This window comes from Narcine bancroftii, chromosome 8, assembly GCF_036971445.1.
Source record: "Narcine bancroftii isolate sNarBan1 chromosome 8, sNarBan1.hap1, whole genome shotgun sequence".
Taxonomy (NCBI): domain Eukaryota; kingdom Metazoa; phylum Chordata; class Chondrichthyes; order Torpediniformes; family Narcinidae; genus Narcine; species Narcine bancroftii.
The window spans coordinates 82,478,435-82,498,614 of NC_091476.1; the positions used below are offsets into that span (position 1 = coordinate 82,478,435).

A 20,180-nucleotide genomic window follows, 5' to 3' on the forward strand; every position below is an offset into this window, starting at 1 on the left:
AGCGATTCGTCTCACGAATGGATGTTGATGGTCCAGCGATTCGTCTCACGAATGAATGTTGATGGTCCAGCGATTCGTCTCACGAATGAATGTTGATGGTCCAGCGATTCGTCTCACGAATGAATGTTGATGGTCCAGTGATTCGTCTCACGAATGAATGTTGATGGTCCAGTGATTCGTCTCACGAATGAATGTTGATGGTCCAGTGATTCGTCTCACGAATGAATGTTGATGGTCCAGTGATTCGTCTCACGAATGAATGTTGATGGTCCAGTGATTCGTCTCATGAATGGATGTTGATGGTCCAGTGATTCGTCTCATGAATGGATGTTGATGGTTCAGTGATTCGTCTCATGAATGAATGTTGATGGTCCAGTGATTCGTCTCATGAATGAATGTTGATGGTCCAGTGATTCATCTCATGAATGAATGTTGATGGTCCAGTGATTCGTCTCATGAATGAATGTTGATGGTCCAGTGATTCGTCTCATGAATGAATGTTGATGGTCCAGTGACAAACTCCCCCACTCTACACTGCCAATGAGAGAGCACTGAAATAACCCACCCCCCAAAAACATATTCCACACCTTTCAGTCTCATCAAACTGTGATTTTGTCCCTAATGATACTTAAATATCCATTATCATAAAAAAAGATGGCCAATTACCAGCAACTTTACTGAAAATCTGAGAAGTCGTAAATAATATGTCTTTCTAGATCATTTACTGCTGTAAGACTCCCTTCTGACACGAACCTCCACTGCTCCAAAAAGACAGCATCGGATGGTCGACACCTACCACAGTTGATTTCCTCACTGTTATCTCCACAGTCATTCCAACCGTCGCACTTCAAGTCCATCTGAATACAGCGCCCATTCCTGCAGGCAAACTCCCCTGGGCAAGCTGCAGAAGGATATACATTGGTTATATTGTTCCCCAAACCTAGGAACTTTTTCACGCCATTCACATAAGCATTTGCAAACATCTGAAGAGGAAGAGAGGACAAAGCACAGCCAGCAAAGGAGCAAAAATATGAAAGCAGGCATCCAGGAAATACCCAGGCAACATCTGTAGAGAGAGCAACAGTCAATTTTCCAAATCAAAAACCTTTCGTTGATAAATCTAAACTTCTAACAAAGGGCCTTTGACCCGAACGATCATGTTTCTCATTTCACAGACACTGTCATGTTGAGTACCTTGAGTATTTTCTAGTTTTGAGGTGAGATCAGAACTAGTTTGATTAATTGATACAAAGTCAACACAATAAATTCTAGCTGCTTTCGAGCCAGAGGAAGAGAGGAGAGAGGGATGGTGATGGTAGGAAAGAGTTACCGGGGCCACAAATGAGGCAGAAACATGTAGAGGGAATTTGAAAGGAAATAGAGAGCAAGAACAGTGACATAGAGATACCTGGGCCAAAGAAGGTGGGGGGTGGGGGCAGAAACAAATGCAATAAGATGGGGAAGTCAGAGTCTGTAGGCCGGGTTAAGTAATTTCTATACTGGCAACTGTAAAGTGTGCTCATTAGGGACTGTAAACAAACAGTGCAGATTCAGGTATGAACAACGAGCATAGAATCCTTAAATGAGCCTCTCAATGAGTCTATGTTCACATGTCTGATAGTTTAGGGCAAGTAAGTAGCCTTTAACCTGGTGGTACAAGTCCTGTGGCACCTGTACCTCCTTCCTGATGGCAGTAGCAGAGAATGTCTGAAGTGATGTGGATCCCTGATGCTGTTCTCTGACACCAATGTTCCATGTGGATATGCTGCATGGTGGGTTGAGTTTTGCCAGTGATGTTCTGGGCTGAGTCCCTACCTTTTGGTGTGAGGATACTGAGAATCAACACAGACACACACTGCACAATGATTGTGCTTGGGCTGCTTCCCATCAATGATGACATCACTCCATTTGCTTCCCTCCTCATCCTTCTCACTTTGTTGACCTCTTTCTCTGTGCATTCCTCCCACAATCTGCCTCTTCTCCAGAATTACTCTATTACTTACGTTTACTGGCATCGTAAGATTCAAACGTGGCATTAAAACCTCGGAAAGACTCTGCCTCATCAGAGCGGAACTTGACCGTCATCTCATTGCCGTTGCCCAGTTCCACCATCATTGGTTTATCCCCACAGATCCTGAAAAACAGAGTGGAATTAAATCAACAAGAAAACTCCATAAGTGTGCTGGTGTATTTTCATGAACCTCTCAGGACAGAAAGGTTGGGGAGTCATATTACACAGAAAATGAACCACAATTTGGAAAACAATTGTGGGATTTTTGGCATGAAATCAAAGAGTACATTCAGCCTGCCTCACCTTCCGACCGGATATGGACCAGAACAAGGCAGCTCTTGGCCTTCAACATTATAGAAACAATCACAGAAAGTTAGAGCACAGAAGGTGTGGCAGCCCAGAACTAGAGTTCAACAAACATAAAAACATCTTAAATGTAAAGAAAATGAAGATGACAAACTGCAGTTGCTGGAAACTAGAATATAAACTAAAAACACTGAGCTGATCGGACAATGTCTGTGGAAAGAGAACCCAAGCTAAAGGTTCAGGTGAGGATCTGCCTCCATACCTCTAGCACCATGTTCCAGATGCTCTCCACTCCACTTTGGTCCAATAGGTCTGCATCCAACACCACTAATGACTTCTCGAAAAAGGGAAACTGGTCTTTCCTACTCGGTTTGTCCCAGTCTCTGGTGTACAGATCATTAAAAACAATGCCAACAGTCCAACCTCACCCTTTGCACTGTCCACTTATTCGGTGTTGCTGCAAGATTTTCTTCTAAGTCTTTTTTCAAAAAAAAAATTTCAGGACATGTAGATCACTGGCAAGGTAAGTATTTCTCCCCCTATCCTGTGGGCTGCAGTTGTGGAAGGAGTGCAGGATTTCAGCCCAGTGACGAAGGATGAAGTCAGGACTGTGCAAACTCTGATGCAACGAGCAGAGCGGTGTTCCCATGGATCCACTGCCCTGTCCTTCATCATGGAGACTGGTGAGTATAATGAGTAGAAATGGTTTGGAGTATTCTGGACAAAGCTTGACAGGTAATCACAGTACATTAGGTAGACGGCCTAATTATTATCGATTAGGTAGATTAGGTTGGGGGATGACTCGGCACACAGGAGGGAGATTGAAAACTTGACTGAAAGGTGCACCAACAACCTTGCACGCAATGTCACCAAAATTAAGGAGCTGATTGTTGAATTCAGGAAAGGAAAGCCAGAGGTGTACAATCCAATGATCAATGGGGGTTCAGAGGTGAAGAGGGTGAGCAAATATAAGTTCTTGGGAATCACTATCTTGGAGGATCTTTCCTGGAATGAGCACACTAAAGGCACTGTGAAGAAAGCACATCAGCGTCTCTACTTCTTCAGGAGTTTGTGGAGGTTGGGTATGACACCCCAAACCCTCGCAAATTTCTACAGATGACCTGCGACATCTCAGTCTGGTATGGGGACACCAATACCCCTGAGCATAAATCCCTTCAACAGGTAGTGGACACAGCCCAGGACATCATAGGCAAAACCCTCCCCACTATTGAGAACTTCTGCAGAAAACACTGCCATCGGAGGGCAGCAGCAATCATCAAAGAACCTCACCACCCAGTGTACACTCTGTTCTCGCTGCTGTGTGTCAATTTACACTGCATGCCAGCATTCTGGAAGCAAAAGAGGCATGACTTGTAACACAATAGCATCAGCATCTAGTGTGATGTATAAAGTATATCCCGTTTAACGCATATTCATATATCCTGTATAATGTATATCCATATATCCCGTTTAAGGTATATCCCATATAACATGTACCCCATTTAACGTGTACCCCGCCCTGGCCCCAGGCTGCTGACACAGACATCATTTCAGTGCTGTGACTACCTCCACAGCTGGCAGGACTTCAATGACTCCCCCTATCCTGTGTTTGTTCCTTTTTCACAGAAAGCGTGGCACAATAAAAGAACAATATTCCCACCTTGAAGTGGCTGTGTTAAAGGAGCTAAGATCAGCACAACCTCATGGACCTGTTCTCTCCTGCAATGTTCTTTGTTCTCTGATCAGTCCTACCTTTCTCCATAACTATTCAAAATCAGTTAGAATTATGGTAATAGTGCCAAAGTGCTCCTTCCCACTAACAATTCAATCACTTGCCCAGCTCATATCCATTTCCCCTCTTTCGTTGGCCTATCACCATGTGGCTCGAGAAAACTGCTCTGATCACACTTTGCAGATTCTGCCCTAACTCACCTCTCAAACACTATGGCAACCCCCTTCAATATAAGGGATCTTAAAATCACAAACTATTACAGCCCTATTTTTCCTGCAGTTAGCTACAATTTCCTAATCTATTTGCTCCTCTAATTCCCACTGATTATTGGGTGCCTTTAGTGAATTATGACATTTCAGCACAGCATCGTGAACAGTCGTGACATTTTTATTTCTGTTCTATCCAAGGGGCTTCATTGCACGATCCCCAGAAATACCAAGCACCGCGGCAAAGATTTCCCTGGTCAAAAAGAAGATGAGGGGAAAAAAGGGGGCGTGGCAAGATGGTAAAGGACGAAGACTGGAAAATCACCCCTCTCTGATTGGACTATTTAAAGTCCGAATTTAATGGACTGTTAAAAAAAATTTTTAAGTTTTGGAAAATACAAAAAAAATGAAGAAATGGAAAGGCCAACAAGCTAAAAAGTTGTTTTTTAAATTGGTGGAAAAAGGTGAAGAAACTGGGCCTACCTCATCTGGAAAAGAAGCCACCTCAGGAGCAGTTTTTGATGGAGCTGAAACCTCAGCGACTGTCCCCAGGTAGGATGGAGGAGACGTCGGCATCTCCAATGCACAGAACGGCGCAAGATGGCACCGGTGCTCCTACCCTGGCGTCGAGCCTGGACGTTCACAGGCACGAAATGCCGTGTGCGACTGGCTGTGTTGAGGGGCATGGAGTGGTGTCTGCGCTGGATTGTGAATACAAAAGCGTGGCCGTCGGCGTGCTAGTGCACAGCGACGTACCGGTGGCACTTTCATGCTACAGGATCACTGGGCATGCGCGCGACTTCGCACATGCACGAGGTCCTGGATCGGATCTGGGCTGCGGTGGGACCCGGTCTGCACCACGTCGACAAGTCAGCCCAGCTTGGATGGATGTCCAGACCCGCAGTCAGGTCACCAGGGAAGAGATATTGGTGCCAGGAGAAGAAGAGGATTTGGAATTTTTGGATGAATAAGACCAAGAACTTCTGTTAGCTGCAGCAAATGTAATTGAAGGTAGGCCCAGGATTTCAAAAACAGCTTCACCTTCCAAATCAGTTTCTTCTCCAGTTTTAATGAGCCCCTCATCTGGACCTGTTATAGTGACTATGTTTGAGGAGTATGTTTGACGAGTTGATAAAACAAAATGAGAACATGATGACTTATATGACTAATAGTTTTCAGAATATAGATGAGCAATTTGCTGAAATGAAAGTGAAAATGACTGATGTGTGGAGAAATTGCCTCTATGAAAGCAGATGTCAATAAATGTTTGACAGCAGTTGATATTGTACAAAATAAATTTAAGAAGATTGAAGACAGTGAATCAAATTGAAGATTCATTTACAGGATGGGAAGCTCAGAAGAGATTTCTTGCAGAAAGTTGACTCTTTGGAGAATCAGAGTCGCCGCAACAACGTTAAAATGGTCTCCCAGGCGATATTGAAGGATCTGATCCTACAAAATTTTTTTGGAAATAGATTCCAGATATGTTGGGGGTCGAATCATTTCCAGATGATATGGAATTGAATAAAGCACATCGAGCGTTAAGAAAGAAACCTTTTCTGGGTCAATCTCCAAGAGCAGTTTTAATTAGATGTTTGAGGTATCAAGACCGAGAGACGATTATGCTTCTTGCAGTTCAAAGAGCCTGTGTTGCTCAGAGCCCTATGATGGTTCAGGGTAGAAGGGTTTTTTTCTATGCAGATTTAAGTCAGGAGGTTATTCAGAGATGTAAGGAGTTTAATCCGGCTAAGGCAGTTTTGTGGGAGAAGGGATATAAATTTGCTTTTCGATACCCAGCGGTATTATTATGGGCAATACCAGTCTCAAATTTTTGAGAAGCATCAGGATGCATTAACCTTTGCTAATTCTTTGCCAGATTACAAGTTGAGTCAAAATCTGTCAATGAAACTTTTGGTGAATATAGTCCAGAACAAGAATGGGAATGGGAAGAAAATGTTGGAAACTGCGCAACTGATTGATGTGGAGGAGGATGAGGATTAAGTGTTTTTTTTTGAGATTCGGTTGGGTGGGGGGGGGAAGGTGGATGACCCTGCTGTTTCTGAAGTCATCTGCCACCTGTGGTATTGACCACACCCATTTAATTGAGGAGGGTACTACTTTTGAAGTAAATTTTTTAAGGGTATTTTGTTAGTTATTTAGAGTGGTTTTTTCTTTGGTAGTATTTTGGTTGTAGTTTTTAAAAAATATTTCGTAATTGCATTTGCTGTGTGAGGTGCCTTTTTTTAAATTGTATTAATATGTCTAATTTGAATTTTGTGACTTTTAATGTTAAAGGTCTTAATAACCCAATTAAAAGTTTTGCCTTGTAAGAAGAAAATGAAGGTAGATATTGCTTTTTTTTACAAGAAACTCACTTGACTGAAAAAGAACATTTGAAATTGAAAAGGTACTGGTTGGATGTCATTGTGTCCTCTAATTCTTAAGCTCGAGGGGCAGCTATTTCAATATATAAAAAGTTACATTTTGTATTAGAATCAGTTTCAGATAATGCTGGTAGAGTTCTGGCTGTTAACTGTAAAATTTTTTCAGAAGCTTGGACTTTGTTGAAAGTTTATGCCATTAATGTGGATGATGAACAATTTATTACAGGTACACGATTCTTTATCTGGAACTCTTGGGGTACAGTGTGTTCCGAACTTTGGATTTTGCAGGATTTCGGAAAGGCCACCCGAATTGTGCTACCGTATCCACCCCCACCCCCTTCCAGTCGCCCAGCCGCCTCTCCCAAGCACCTGTCCCTCAGCCGCCTCCCCCAAGCGCTTGTCCCTCGGCTGCCTCCCCCAAGCGCTTGTCCCTCGGCTGCCTCTCTCCTCACTTACCGGATTTTGGAGCTTTCCGGAATTTAGATGTCCGGATAAAGGATCGTGTACCTGTACTGATGTCTTTTTGGGTCTGAATCAGGCAAAAGAAAATATTTTAGTAGGAGGAGGCTTTAATTGCTGTTTGGATCCTTTAATGGTTAAATCTCCAAAAACTAAAAAAAAACTAAGATGGCTGAGTGTTTGTCAGTTATGAAGGAATTGAATTTGGTAGAAATTTGGAGAAGATTGAACCCGACTGAGAAAGATTTTTCATTTTATTCAGTGAGACATGAATCTTTTTCGAGAATTAATTTGTTTTTAATATCAGCACAATTACAGGGGAGAATTAATAATGCTGAATATAAAAGTAGGATTTTATCGAACCATTCTTTGTTATTAATTTCCTGTGTTGGTTCTGAAACTGTTCAATCTACTTATCATTGGAGATTTAATCTTTCTTTCTTTGGCTTGGCTTCGCAGACGAAGATTTATGGAGGGGTATGTCCACGTCTGCTGCAGGCTCGTTGGTGACTGACAAGTCCGATGCGGGACAGGCAGGCACGGTGGCAGCGGTTGCAAGGGAAAATTGGTTGGTTGGGGTTGGGTGTTGGGTTTTTCCTCCTTTGTCTTTTGTCAGTGAGGTGGGCTCTGTGGTCTTCTTCAAAGGAGGTTGCTGCCCGCCAAATTGTGAGGTGCCAAGATGCACGGTTGGAGGCGATATCAGCCCACTGGCGGTGGTCAATGTGGCAGGCACCAAGAGATTTCTTTAAGCAGTCCTTGAACCTCTTCTTTGGTGCACCTCTGTCTCGGTGGCCAGTGGAGAGCTCGCCATATAACACGATCTTGGGAAGGCGATGGATACAATGCTGTTAAACAACCTGAATTTGTTGTTTTTAATCAGGGATCAAATTATGTCTTTTATACAATTAAATGAAAATTCAGTTCAGAGTAAGTTTATATTATGGGATGCTTTGAAAGTGTATTTAAGGGGACAAATTATTAGTTTTTCAACTAAAGTTAAGAAACAACATTTGGCAGAAAGTCATAAGTTGGAAGGAGGAAATTAGTGTTTGAGGGAAAGAGTTGCAAAAGAACTTGACAGAAGACAGAAAGGTGCAGTTATCTAATCTGAAGTTACGTTACAATATTTTACAGACATAAATATGAAAAGTTAATTCAAAGATCTAAACAGCGTAATTATGAGTTGGGAGAACTGGCCAATAAGAACCAATAAGAACTGGCAATTAAAAACTGAGTAAGCTTCCAGGACAATAAATGCAGTTAGGAAAGGTTCTGGAGTCAGTTTTAAACCCCAAGAGATGAATTATGAATTTTGTTCTTTTTAATCAAGACTTATATACTTCTGGGGTTGATCAAGATATCAATCGAGTAGAATCTTTCTTGGCTGATTTAGATCTTCCATCATTGGATGAGAAGGATGTACAGGAGTTAGAGAGTCCGTTCACTGATTTAGAAATTAAAGAAGTGTTACAAACTATTCCAAATCGGAAATCACCTAGAGAAGATGGTTTTACTTCAGAGTTTTATACAGAATTTTATGATTTGTTGCTTCCAGTACTTAAGGAAGTTTTGAGACAAGCTTTTGAAACATCTGCCCTTACAGAATCTTTTTCAAGAGCTTTGATCATGATTATCCCAAAAAAAGATAGGAACCCTTTAAAAGTAGCCACTTATAGACGGTTTTCTTTGTTAAACGTGGATTATAAAAATGTAACTAAAGTGCTTGCAAAATATTTACAACAATTGATACATGTAGATCAAGCAGGTTTAATAAAAAAAATCGATATTCTTCTGATAATGTTGTTAAATTGATTATATTAATTAATGCATCAAGGGAAGAACCCAACCAACTGTTGATAGCAGCTTGAGACGCTGAAAAAACTTTAATCGTGTTGAGTAGCATTTTTTGTTTAAAGTTTTGGAACGTTTTAATTTTGGTCCACTCATCACTGGCTGGGTAAAGGCTCTATATAAAAATTCATCAGCTAGGGTAGTGACAAACAGTAAAATTTCATCTTTATTTGCTTCATCTAGATCAATTAGACAAGGATGTCTGTTGTCACCAGCTTTATTTGAATGAGTTATAGAACCACTGGCCCAACTCAAAAGCAGGATGTAAATACTAAAGGAATTAGAGTGGGAGAGGAGGAATACAAGTTTAATTTATTTGCAGATGATGTGTTAATATATTTAACATACATCCAAAGAGGACTTTCAAGCAACTTCAAAAATGTTTGGAAAAATATGGTGAAATGAAAGGTTATAAAGTTAACTGGGATAAAAGTTAATTATCATCATGTTAACTATCCCTGGTCAGTCCCTGTACAGATTAATGCCAACTGTCCTTGATCAGTCCCTGTACAGATCCATGCGAACTGTCCCTGGTCAGTCACTGTACAGATCCGTGCTAACTGTCCCTGGTCTGTCCCTGTACAGTTCCATGCTAACTGTCCCTGGTCACTACCTGTACAGATCCATGATAACTGTCCCTGGTCAGTCCCTATACAGATCCACGCTAACTGTCCCTGGTCAGTCCCTGCACAGATCCATGCTAACTCTCCTTGGTCAGTCCCTATACAGATCCATGCCAACTGTCCCTGGTCAGTCCCTGTACAGATCAATGCTAACTCTACTTGGTCAGTCCTTGGACTGATGCATGCAAACTGTTCCTGTACAGTCCTTGTACGGATTCATGTTAACTGTCCCTGGTCAGTCCCTCTACAGATCCATGCTAACTCTACTTGGTCAGTCCTTGGACTGATGCATGCAAACTGTTCCTGTACAGTCCTTGTACAGATCCATGTTAACTGTCCCTGGTCAGTCCCTGTACAGATCAATGCTAACTGTCCCTGGTCAGTCCCTGTACAGATCCATGCTAACTCTCCTTGGTCAGTCCTTGTACTGATGCATGCAAACTGTTCCTGTACAGTCCTTGTACAGATCCATGTTAACTGTCCCTGGTCAGTCCCTGTACAGATCCATGCTAAGTGTCCCGGGTCATTCCCTGTAGAGATCCATGTTAAGTGTCCCGAGTCAGTCCCAGTACAGATCCATGTTAACTGTCCCCGGTTAGTCCCTGTACAGATCCATGCTAACTGTCCTTGGTCAGTTCCTGTACAGATCAATGCTAAATGTCCCTGGTCAGTCCCTGTACAGATCCATGCTAACTGTCCCTGGTCAGTCCCCGTACAGATCCATGCTAATTGTCCCTGGTCAGTCCCTGTACAAATCCATGCTAATTGTCCCTGGTCAATCCCTGTACAGATCCATGCTAATTGTCCCTGGTCAGTCCCTCTACAAATCCATGTTAACTATAAGTGGTCTGTACTTGTACAGAGCCATGTTAACTGCATTTGGTCAGTCCCAGTACAAATCGATGCTAACTGTACGTGGTCAGTTCCAGCACGGATCCATGTTAACTGTACCTGGTCAGTCCCAGAACAGATCCATGCTACCTGTACCTGGTCAGTCCCTGTACAGATCCATGCTAACTGTCCCTTTTCAGACACTGTAGAGATCAATGCTAGCTGTCCCTGGTCAGTCCCTGTACAGTTCCATGCTAACTGTCCCTGGTCACTCCCTATACAGATCCATGATAACTGTCCCTGGTCAGTCCCTATACAGACCCACGCTAACTGTCCCTGGTCAGTTCCTGTACAGATCCATGCTAACTCTCCTTGGCCAGTCCTTGTACTGATGCATGCTAACTGTTCCTGTACAGTCCCTGTACAGATGCATGCTAACTGTCCCTGGTCAGTCCCTGTACAGATCCATGCTAACTGTCCCTGTTCAGTCCCTGAACCAGATCCATGCTAACTGTCCCTGGTCATTCCCTGTACAGATCCATGCTAACTGTCCCTGGTCAATCCCTGTACAGATCAATGCTAAATGTCCCTGGTCAGTCCCTGTACAGATCCATGCTAACTGTCCCTGGTCAGTCCCCGTACAGATCCATGCTAATTGTCCCTGGTCAATCCCTGTACAGACCCATGCTAATTGTCCCTGGTCAGTCCCTCTACAAATCCATGTTAACTATACCTGGTCTGTCCTTGTACAGAGCCATGTTAACTGTATTTGGTCAGTCCCAGTACAAATCGATGCTAACGGTTCGTGGTCAGTCCCAGCACGGATCCATGCTAACTGTACCTGGTCAGTCCCAGAACAGATCCATGCTAACTGTTGTTGGTCAGTCCCTGTACAGATCCATGCTAACTGTCCCTGGTCAGTCCGTGTACAGATCCACGCTAACTGACCCTGGTCAGTCGCTGTACAGATCCATGGCTAAATGTCCCTGGTCAGTCCCTTTACAGATCCATGCTAACTGTCCCTGGACAGTGCCAAATACAGATCCATGCCAACTGTCGCTGGTCAGTCCCTGTACAGATCCATGCTAACTCTCCTTTGTCATTCGTTGTACTGATCCATGCTCACTGTCCCTGATCAGTCCCTGAACTGATCAATGTTAACTGTCCCTAGTCACTCCATGAACAGATCCATGCTAACTGTTGTTGGTCAGTCCCTGTACAGATCAATGCTAACTGTCCCTGGTCAGTCCGTCTACAGATCCATGCTAACTGTCCCTGGTCAGTCACTGTACAAATCCATGCTAACTGTCCCTGGTCAGTCCCTGTACAGATCCATGCTAGCTGTCCCTGGTCAGTCCCTGTACAGTTCCATGCTAACTGTCCCTGGTCACTCCCTGTACAGATCCATGATAACTGTCCCTGGTCAGTCCCTATACAGATCCACGCTAACTGTCCCTGGTCAGTTCCTGTACAGATCCATGCTAACTCTCCTTGGTCAGTCCTTGTACTGATGCATGCAAACTGTTCCTGTACAGTCCTTGTACAGATCCATGTTAACTGTCCCTGGTCAGTCCCTGTACAGATCCATGCTAAGTGTCCCGGGTCATTCCCTGTAGAGATCCATGTTAATTGTCCCGAGTCAGTCCCAGTACAGATCCATGTTAACTGTCCCCGGTTAGTCCCTGTACAGATCCATGCTAACTGTCCCTGGTCAGTTCCTGTACAGATCCATGCCAACTGTCCCTGGTCAGTCCCTGTACAGATCAATGCTAAATGTCCCTGGTCAGTCCCTGTACAGATCCATGCTAACTGTCCCTGGTCAGTCCCCGTACAGATCCATGCTAATTGTCCCTGGTCAGTCCCTGTACAGATCCATGCTAATTGTCCCTGGTCAATCCCTGTACAGATCCATGCTAATTGTCCCTGGTCAGTCCCTATACAGACCCACGCTAACTGTCCCTGGTCAGTTCCTGTACAGATCCATGCTAACTCTCCTTGGCCAGTCCTTGTACTGATGCATGCTAACTGTTCCTGTACAGTCCTTGTACAGATCCATGTTAACTGTCACTGGTCAGAACCTGTACAGATCCATGCTAAGTGTCCTGGGTCATTCCCTGTAGAGATCCATGTTAACTGTCCCGAGTCAGTCCCAGTACAGATCCATGTTAACTGTCCCTGGTTAGTCCCTGTACAGATCCATGCTAACTGTCCCTGGTCAGTTACTGTACAGATCCATGCCAACTGTCCCTGGTCAGTCCCTGTACAGATCAATGCTAAATGTCCCTGGTCAGTCCCTGTACAGATCCATGCTAACTGTCCCTGGTCAGTCCCCATACAGATCCATGCTAATTGTCCCTGGTCAATCCCTGTACAGATCCATGCTAATTGTCCCTGGTCAATCCCTGTACAGATCCATGCTAATTGTCCCTGGTCAGTCCCTCTACAAATCCATGTTAACTATAGCTGGACTGTCCTTGTACAGAGCCATGTTAACTGCATTTGGTCAGTCCCAGTACAAATCGATGCTAACTGTACGTGGTCAGTCCTTGTACTGATCCATGCTAACTGTTCCTGGTCAGTCCCTGGTCAATCCCTGTACTGACCAATGTTAACTGTCCCTAGACAGTCCCTGTACAGATACATGCTAACTGTTGTTGGTCAGTCCCTGTAGAGATCCATGCTAACTGTCCCTGGTCAATCCCTGTATAAATCCATGCTAACTGTCCCTGGACAGTCCCTGTACAGATCCATGCTAACTGTCCCTGGTCTGTCCCTGTACAGATCCATGCTAACTCTCCTTGGACAGTCCTTGTACTCATCCATGCTAACTCTCCTTGGTCAGTCCCTGTACTGATCCATGTTAACTGTCCCTAGTCAGTCCCTGTACAGATCCATGCTAACTGTCGTTGGTCAGTCCCTGTACAGAATCATGCTAACTGTCCCTGGTCATTCGCTGTACAGATCCATGCTAACTGTCCCTGGTCATTCGCTGTACAGATCCATGCTAACTGTCCCTGGTCAGTCCCTGAACAAATCCAAGCTAACGGTCCCTGCTCAGTCCCTGTACAGATCCATGCTAAGTGTCCCTGGTCAGTCCCTGCACAGATCCATGTTAAATGTCCCTCGTCAGACCCTATAGAGATCCATGCTAACTGTCGTTGGTCAGTCCCTGTACAGATCCATGCTAACTGTCCTTGGTCAGTCCCTGTGCAGATCTTTGCTAACTGTCCCTGGTCAGTCCCTGTACTGATCAATGCTAAGTGTCCCTGGTCAGTCCCTGTCCAGATCCATGCTAACTGTCCCTGGTCAGTCCCTGTACAGATCCATGCTAACTCTCCTTGGTCAGTCCTTGTCCTGATCTATACTAACTCTCCTTGGTCAGTCCCTGTCCAGATCCATGCTAACTGTCCCTGGTCAGTCCCTGTACTGATCCATGTTAACTGTCCCTGGTCAGTCCCTGTACAGAACCAAGCTAACTGTCCCTGCTCAGTCCCTGTACAGATCCATGCTATTTGTCCCTGGTCAGTCCCTGTGCAGATCCATGCTAACTGTCCCTGGTCAGTCCCTGTAGATTCATGCTAACCGTCCCTGGTCAGTCCTTGTACAGATGCATGCTAACTGTCCCTGGTCTGTCCCTGTACAGATCCAAGCTAACTGTCACTGGTCAGTCCCTGTTCAGATCCATGCTAACCCTCCTTTGTCAGTCCCTGTACTGATCCATGCTAACTGTCGTTGGTCAGTCCCTGTACAGATCCATGCTAACTGTCCCTGGTCATTCGCTGTACAGATCCATGCTAACTGTCCCTGGTCAGTCCCTGAACAAATCCATGCTAACGGTCCCTGCTCAGTCCCTGTACAGATCCATGTTAAATGTCCCTAGTCAGACCCTATACAGATCCATGCTAACTGTCGTTGGTCAGTCCCTGTACAGATCCATGCTAACTGTCCTTAGTCAGTCCCTGTGCAGATCTATGCCAACCGTCCCTGGTCAGTCCCTGTACTGATCAATGCTAAGTGTCCCTGGTCAGTCCCTGTCCAGATCCATGCTAACTGTCCCTGGTCAGTCCCTGTACAGATCCATGCTAACTCTCCTTGGTCAGTCCTTGTACTGATCTATACTAACTCTCCTTGGTCAGTCCTTGTACTGATCCATGCTAACTGTCCCTGGTCAGTCCCTGTACTGATCCATGTTAACTGTCCCTGGTCAGTCCCTGTACAGAACCAAGCTAACTGTCCCTGCTCAGTCCCTGTACAGATCCATGCTATCTGTCCCTGGTCAGTCCCTGTGCAGATCCATGCTAACTGTCCCTGGTCAGTCCCTGTAGATTCATGCTAACCGTCCCTGGTCAGTCCCTGTACAGATGCATGCTAACTGTCCCTGGTCTGTCCCTGTACAGATCCAAGCTAACTGTCACTGGTCAGTCCCTGTACTGATCCATGTTAACTGTTCCTAGTCAGTCCCTGTACAGATCCATGCTAACTGTCGTTGGTCAGTCCCTGTACAGATCCATGCTAACTGTCCCTGGTCATTCGCTGTACTGATCCATGCTAATTGTCCCTGGTCAGTCCCTGAACAAATCCATGCTAACGGTCCCTGCTCAGTCCCTGTAAAGATCCATGCTAAGTGTCCCTGGTCAGTCCCTGCACAGATCCATGTTAAATGTCCCTAGTCAGACCCTATACAGATCCATGCTAACTGTCGTTGGTCAGTCCCTGTACAGATCCATGCTAACTGTCCTTGGTCAGTCCCTGTGCAGATCTATGCTAACTGTCCCTGGTCAGTCCCTGTACTGATCAATGCTAAGTGTCCCTGGTCAGTCCCTGTCCAGATCCATGCTAACTGTCCCTGGTCAGTCCCTGTACAGATCCATGCTAACTCTCCTTGGTCAGTCCTTGTACTGATCTATACTAACTCTCCTTGGTCAGTCCTTGTACTGATCCATGCTAACTGTCCCTGGTCAGTCCCTGTACTGATCCATGTTAACTGTCCCTGGTCAGTCCCTGTACAGAACCAAGCTAACTGTCCCTGCTCAGTCCCTGTACAGATCCATGCTATCTGTCCCTGGTCAGTCCCTGTGCAGATCCATGCTAAATGTCCCTGGTCATTCCCAGTACGAATCCCTGCTAACTGTATCTGGTCAGTCCTAGTACAGATCCGTGCTAACTGTACCTGGTTAGTCCCTGTACAGAGCCATGCTAACTGTATCTGGTCAGTCCATGTGCAGATCAATGTTAGCTGTACCTGGTCTGTCCCTGTTCAGATCCATATTAACTGTCTGTGTATAGAGCCATGCTAACTGTCCCTGCCAGTCCATCTCTTCCCCACCTCCTTTCTGTATTGTTTGCAGTGACAGGAGTGTGTTGTTTACTCCAGTGTTGCCGCTATCTCAGTGTGGACCACTGGTCGTTGCATGATGATTTAACACAATGTTGTGACTCTGCTTCTGTTCACTAATGCACGTACTTATTTCCCTCCAGAGACCAGGCTGCAGCTCTGATCAACCTTCTAAGCTGATCTGATGTGGCAGTTGTCCCCACACGCTCCGAATTCCACCCGACAAATTAACACTTAGTAAGCCAGATGCTGATTAATGACCTTGCCACCTGCTGAAGGCAGAAATGTCTGGGAAGTTCACATGCTGCAGCCTCAGTATATCCTTAGAGGAACTTGCTGACCACCGCCAGGTGACCATGAACCATTTCCCTGCCTCTCCTTGACTGAGCCTGCCACAGTCTTCGAACACGGCCCTTCCCTTTCTGTTTTGAACCCTCAACAAAGCCTTGCCCATTTTACTGAGCAGATATCCTCTTCTTCCTTCATTGCCCATCATCACACACGACTCACTTTTTGCTGTTGATTTCCACGTAGTCCCTGCACACATTGTTGCTGTCTGGATGTTGTAGAAGGAATACATGGAACACCACTTTTACACGTCTGGGTGGAGCCACCTGAGAAAGAAGAGGATTCGCAATGAGAATGGCTTTAGGTCGCAGCAAGATTAACCCCAACAAGTTGGCATCACTTCAACCCAGGAGGTTACTGAGCTCCAACACCCAGAAACTGGGAGTAGTTTTTGGTTTCATATCCAAGGAAGGATGTACTGGCATTGAGGTTGAGGTTGACAAGGATCACCCCCGGAGTGACAGGTTTTTCATGTGTGGAGCATTTAATGGCACTGGGACTGTACTTGCTGGAGTTTTGCAGAATGAGGGTGGATCTCATTGAAACCTATCAAACCTTGAAAGGTTTTGATAGAGTGGACATTGAGAGGATGTTGGGGGAATCTGGGGATCAGAGGGCACAGGCTCATACAAAAACATCCTTTAGAACAGAGATGAAGTGTAATTTCTTTACCCAGAGTGGGTGAATCTGTGGAATTAGTTGCCACGGATGGCTATGAAGGTCATGTTATTGGGGATATTTAAGGCAGAAGTAGATACTTTCCTGACCTGGAAGGGAATCACAGATTATGGGGTGAAGGCAGGAGAATGGAAAAGGATAGTAAATCAGCCATGATGGAATGGGGTCAGAGACTTGATGGGCTGAATGCCCTCATTCCGCACTGACATCTTATGGTGTTGTGGAACAAGATCCAACTCCAGGGAGTGTGCTTCCTGGTGAAGACCAACCTGAGCACTGGTGAGGCTCTCGTTCACCAGGTAGGTGCCGGTCCTGCAGTGAGTGTGAACATAAGTAGTGCCAGCTCAAGTTTACAGCCACACTCCAGAATGCTTCAGGAACCCATTCTGCTGTGTCCATTTCATTGAATTGAATGGCTCAGAAACGGTTGGTGGCCAGCTACACTCGTCCTATTTGTGTGCTCTCGGCCTGCATCCCTGTGCTTTGCTATCTAAGTGCCTGTCCAAATCCCTGTTACACATCGTAATTGTATCCACCTTTATGCATCTTAAGAACACCTTCATAATATCAAAACACTGGGTCACTCACTATAGTTGGGAGAATTTCAATGTGCGATGATTACTTTAAACATATGACATTTGCCAGGTTGGAGCAGGAAGGATCAGTCCCTCAGTTGAGGTTAGAATCTCAGTCAGGGATGAAGATGTCATTGAGGTAGAGGCTGAGTCTCTAGAATTACCTCAGAAGGCAGAGACCAGGCACACTGTGCAGTGATCCAAGCTGGGCCAAGAGACTGGATCTAGTTCAATCACAGACACAACCTCAGCCACCAAACATAATCCAATCTAATCAAATCCGCACACAAAGAAAATGACTGGATTAAATCCAAGTGCTATCAAATCTAGACCCAAACCATTAGAGTATGGATTGGCACATGGAATTATTACATTGTGGACATTATGAAACTTGGTTGCAGGAGGGGCAGGCCTGGCAGCTCAATGTTCCAGGCTTCCATTGCTTTAGGTGCAATAGAGCAGGGGGATAAAAGGGGGAGGAGTGGCATTGCTCGTCAGGGAAAATATCACAGCTGTGCTGAGGCAGGAGAGACCAGACAGCTCATCTACTGAGGCTATATGGGTGGAGCTGAGGAAGAGAAAAGGTATAGACCACCCAATAGTCAGCGAGAATTGGAGGAGCAAATCTGTAGAGATAGCAGACAACTACAGGAAATATAAGGTTGCGATAGTAGGAAATTTTAACTTTCCACATATTGACTGGGACTCCCATACAGTATAAGGGCTGGATGGCTTGGAATTGGTCAAATGTGTTCAAGAAAGTTTTATAATCTATATATTAAGCTACCAATTATCAACGTAAAAGACAGGACAGGTGCAGAAGTATGTGTAGGGCAACATTTTGGGTCCAGTAATTATAATACCATTAGTTTCACATTAATTATGGAGAAGGATAGGTCTGGGCCTTGGGTTGAGATTCTAAATTAGAGAAAGGCCAATTTTGAGGAAATGAGAAAGGATCTAGAATGCGTGGATTTCAGGCAAGTATGTGCGAGGTAAAATGAAGGACCTTCAAAGGTGAAACTTTGAGAGTACAGAGTTTGCATGTTCCTGCCAGGATTAAAAGCAAAGTTAGAAGATATAGGGATATTGGGGATCTGGGTTGGAAGAAGAGAGAGGGGTTCAACATGGAACAAGGTAACATAGAACAAATGAGTTACTTGAAGAGCATAGAAAATGCAAATAAAACCTCAGGAAAGAAATCAGGAAGGATAAAAGAAGATGTGTTTGCTTTGGCAATGTGAAGGGTTTTTACAGGTATATTAAGAGCAAAAGGATGGTAAGGGACAAAAATCAGTCCCCTTGAAGGTCAAAGTGATCGGCTTTGTATGGAGCCAAAAGAGATGGGGGAGATCTTAAAATTGTGTTTTTTTTCATCAGTATTCAGTCAGAAAACAGGCACAGGGTCGTGGGAAGTAAGGAAAATAAGCAGTGAGGTCATGGAAGCTAAATAGATTAAGTGCTTGCTATCTTAAAGGAAATAAGGGTAGATAAATCCCCAGGGCCTGACAAGATATTCCCTAAGACCTTGATGGAGGCTAGTGTAGAAATTCCAGGGGCTCTGGCAGAAATATTTAAAATGCCCTGAGGCATGGGTGTGGTGCCAGAGTATTGGAGGCTAGCTCACGTTGTTCCGTTGTTTAAAAAAGGCTCCAGAAGTAACCCTGAAAATTATAGTCTGGTGAGCCTGACATCAGTACTAGGTAAATTATTGGAAGATGTTCTAAGAGAATTTAAGAGTGGCACAGTTGATGTAGTAGTCAGCATAATGCCTTTACAGCGACAGCGATTGGGATGGGTTCAAACCCTGCTCTGTCTGTAAGGAGTTTGTACATTCTCCCTGTGTCTGTGTGGGTTTTCTAAGGGGACTTCATTCTCCTCCCACTGTTCAAAACATACTGGGGGTGTAGGTTAATTGGGTGTAAATTGGGCAGCATGGACGCATGGGCCAAAATGGCCTGTAACCATGCGAGATGAAGTTTAAAATGAGTAAATGTGAGGTTGTCCATTTTGGAGGCAGAAACAAGAGAGCAGAGTATTATTTAAATGGAGTTAAGCTGGGGAGTGGGGTAATGCAAAGGTTATCTGGGCATACTTGTTCACCAGTCATTGAAAACTAGAGTGCAGCTTTAGCAAGCGGTGAAGAAGGCGAACGGTATGTTGGCTTTCATAAGGAGGGGATTGGAGTATAGGAGTAGAGAAGCCCTCCTGCAGTTGTACAGGGACCTGGTGAGACCTCACCTGAAGTATTGCGTCCAATTCTGGTCCCCATATTTAAGAAAGGACATACTTGCTATAGAGGGAGTGCACCGCATGTTTACAAGGTTAGTTCCTGGGATGGCAGGATTGTCATACGCGGACCTGAAGTATTGCGTCCAATTCTGGTCCCCATATTTAAGAAAGGACATACTTGCTATAGAGGGAGTGCACCGCATGTTTACAAGGTTAGTTCCTGGGATGGCAGGATTGTCATACACGGATAGGTTAGAACGACTTGGACCATATGCGATGGAGTTTAGAAGGATGAGGGGAGACATGATTGAGGTATTTAGGGTTGTCAAAGGGCTTGACAGGGTGAAATCAGAGTACATGTTCCCAATGATGGGTGAGACTTGGACTAGAGGGCATAGTTTAAGAATATAGGGAAGGCCATTTAACACAGAAATTAGGAGAATTTTTTTTACCCAGAGAGTTGTGGGCCTGTGGAATGCATTGCCACAGAGGGTAGTGGGGGCAGATTTGTTGGATAGATTTAAGAGAGAGTTGGATAAGGCTCTTGTGGGCAGGAAAGTTAAGGGATATGGGGATAAAGCTGGGATTGGTTATTGAAAGGGAAAGATC

General features: G+C 44.7%; 1 protein-coding gene across 2 annotated transcripts in view; it reads right to left on the reverse strand.

The window, feature by feature from the left end:
* The window catches only part of st14b (ST14 transmembrane serine protease matriptase b), a 132,701-nt gene that overhangs the window by 15,283 nt on the left and 97,238 nt on the right, over nucleotides 1–20,180 (reverse strand). For both annotated transcript variants that reach the window (XM_069894361.1, XM_069894360.1), the window contains 3 exons: nucleotides 16,249–16,352; nucleotides 2,004–2,134; nucleotides 797–901 (listed from right to left, as the gene is read on the reverse strand). In XM_069894361.1, coding sequence (XP_069750462.1) covers nucleotides 797–901; nucleotides 2,004–2,134; nucleotides 16,249–16,352 — 340 coding nt within the window. The remainder of the gene's footprint in view (nucleotides 1–796; nucleotides 902–2,003; nucleotides 2,135–16,248; nucleotides 16,353–20,180) is intronic.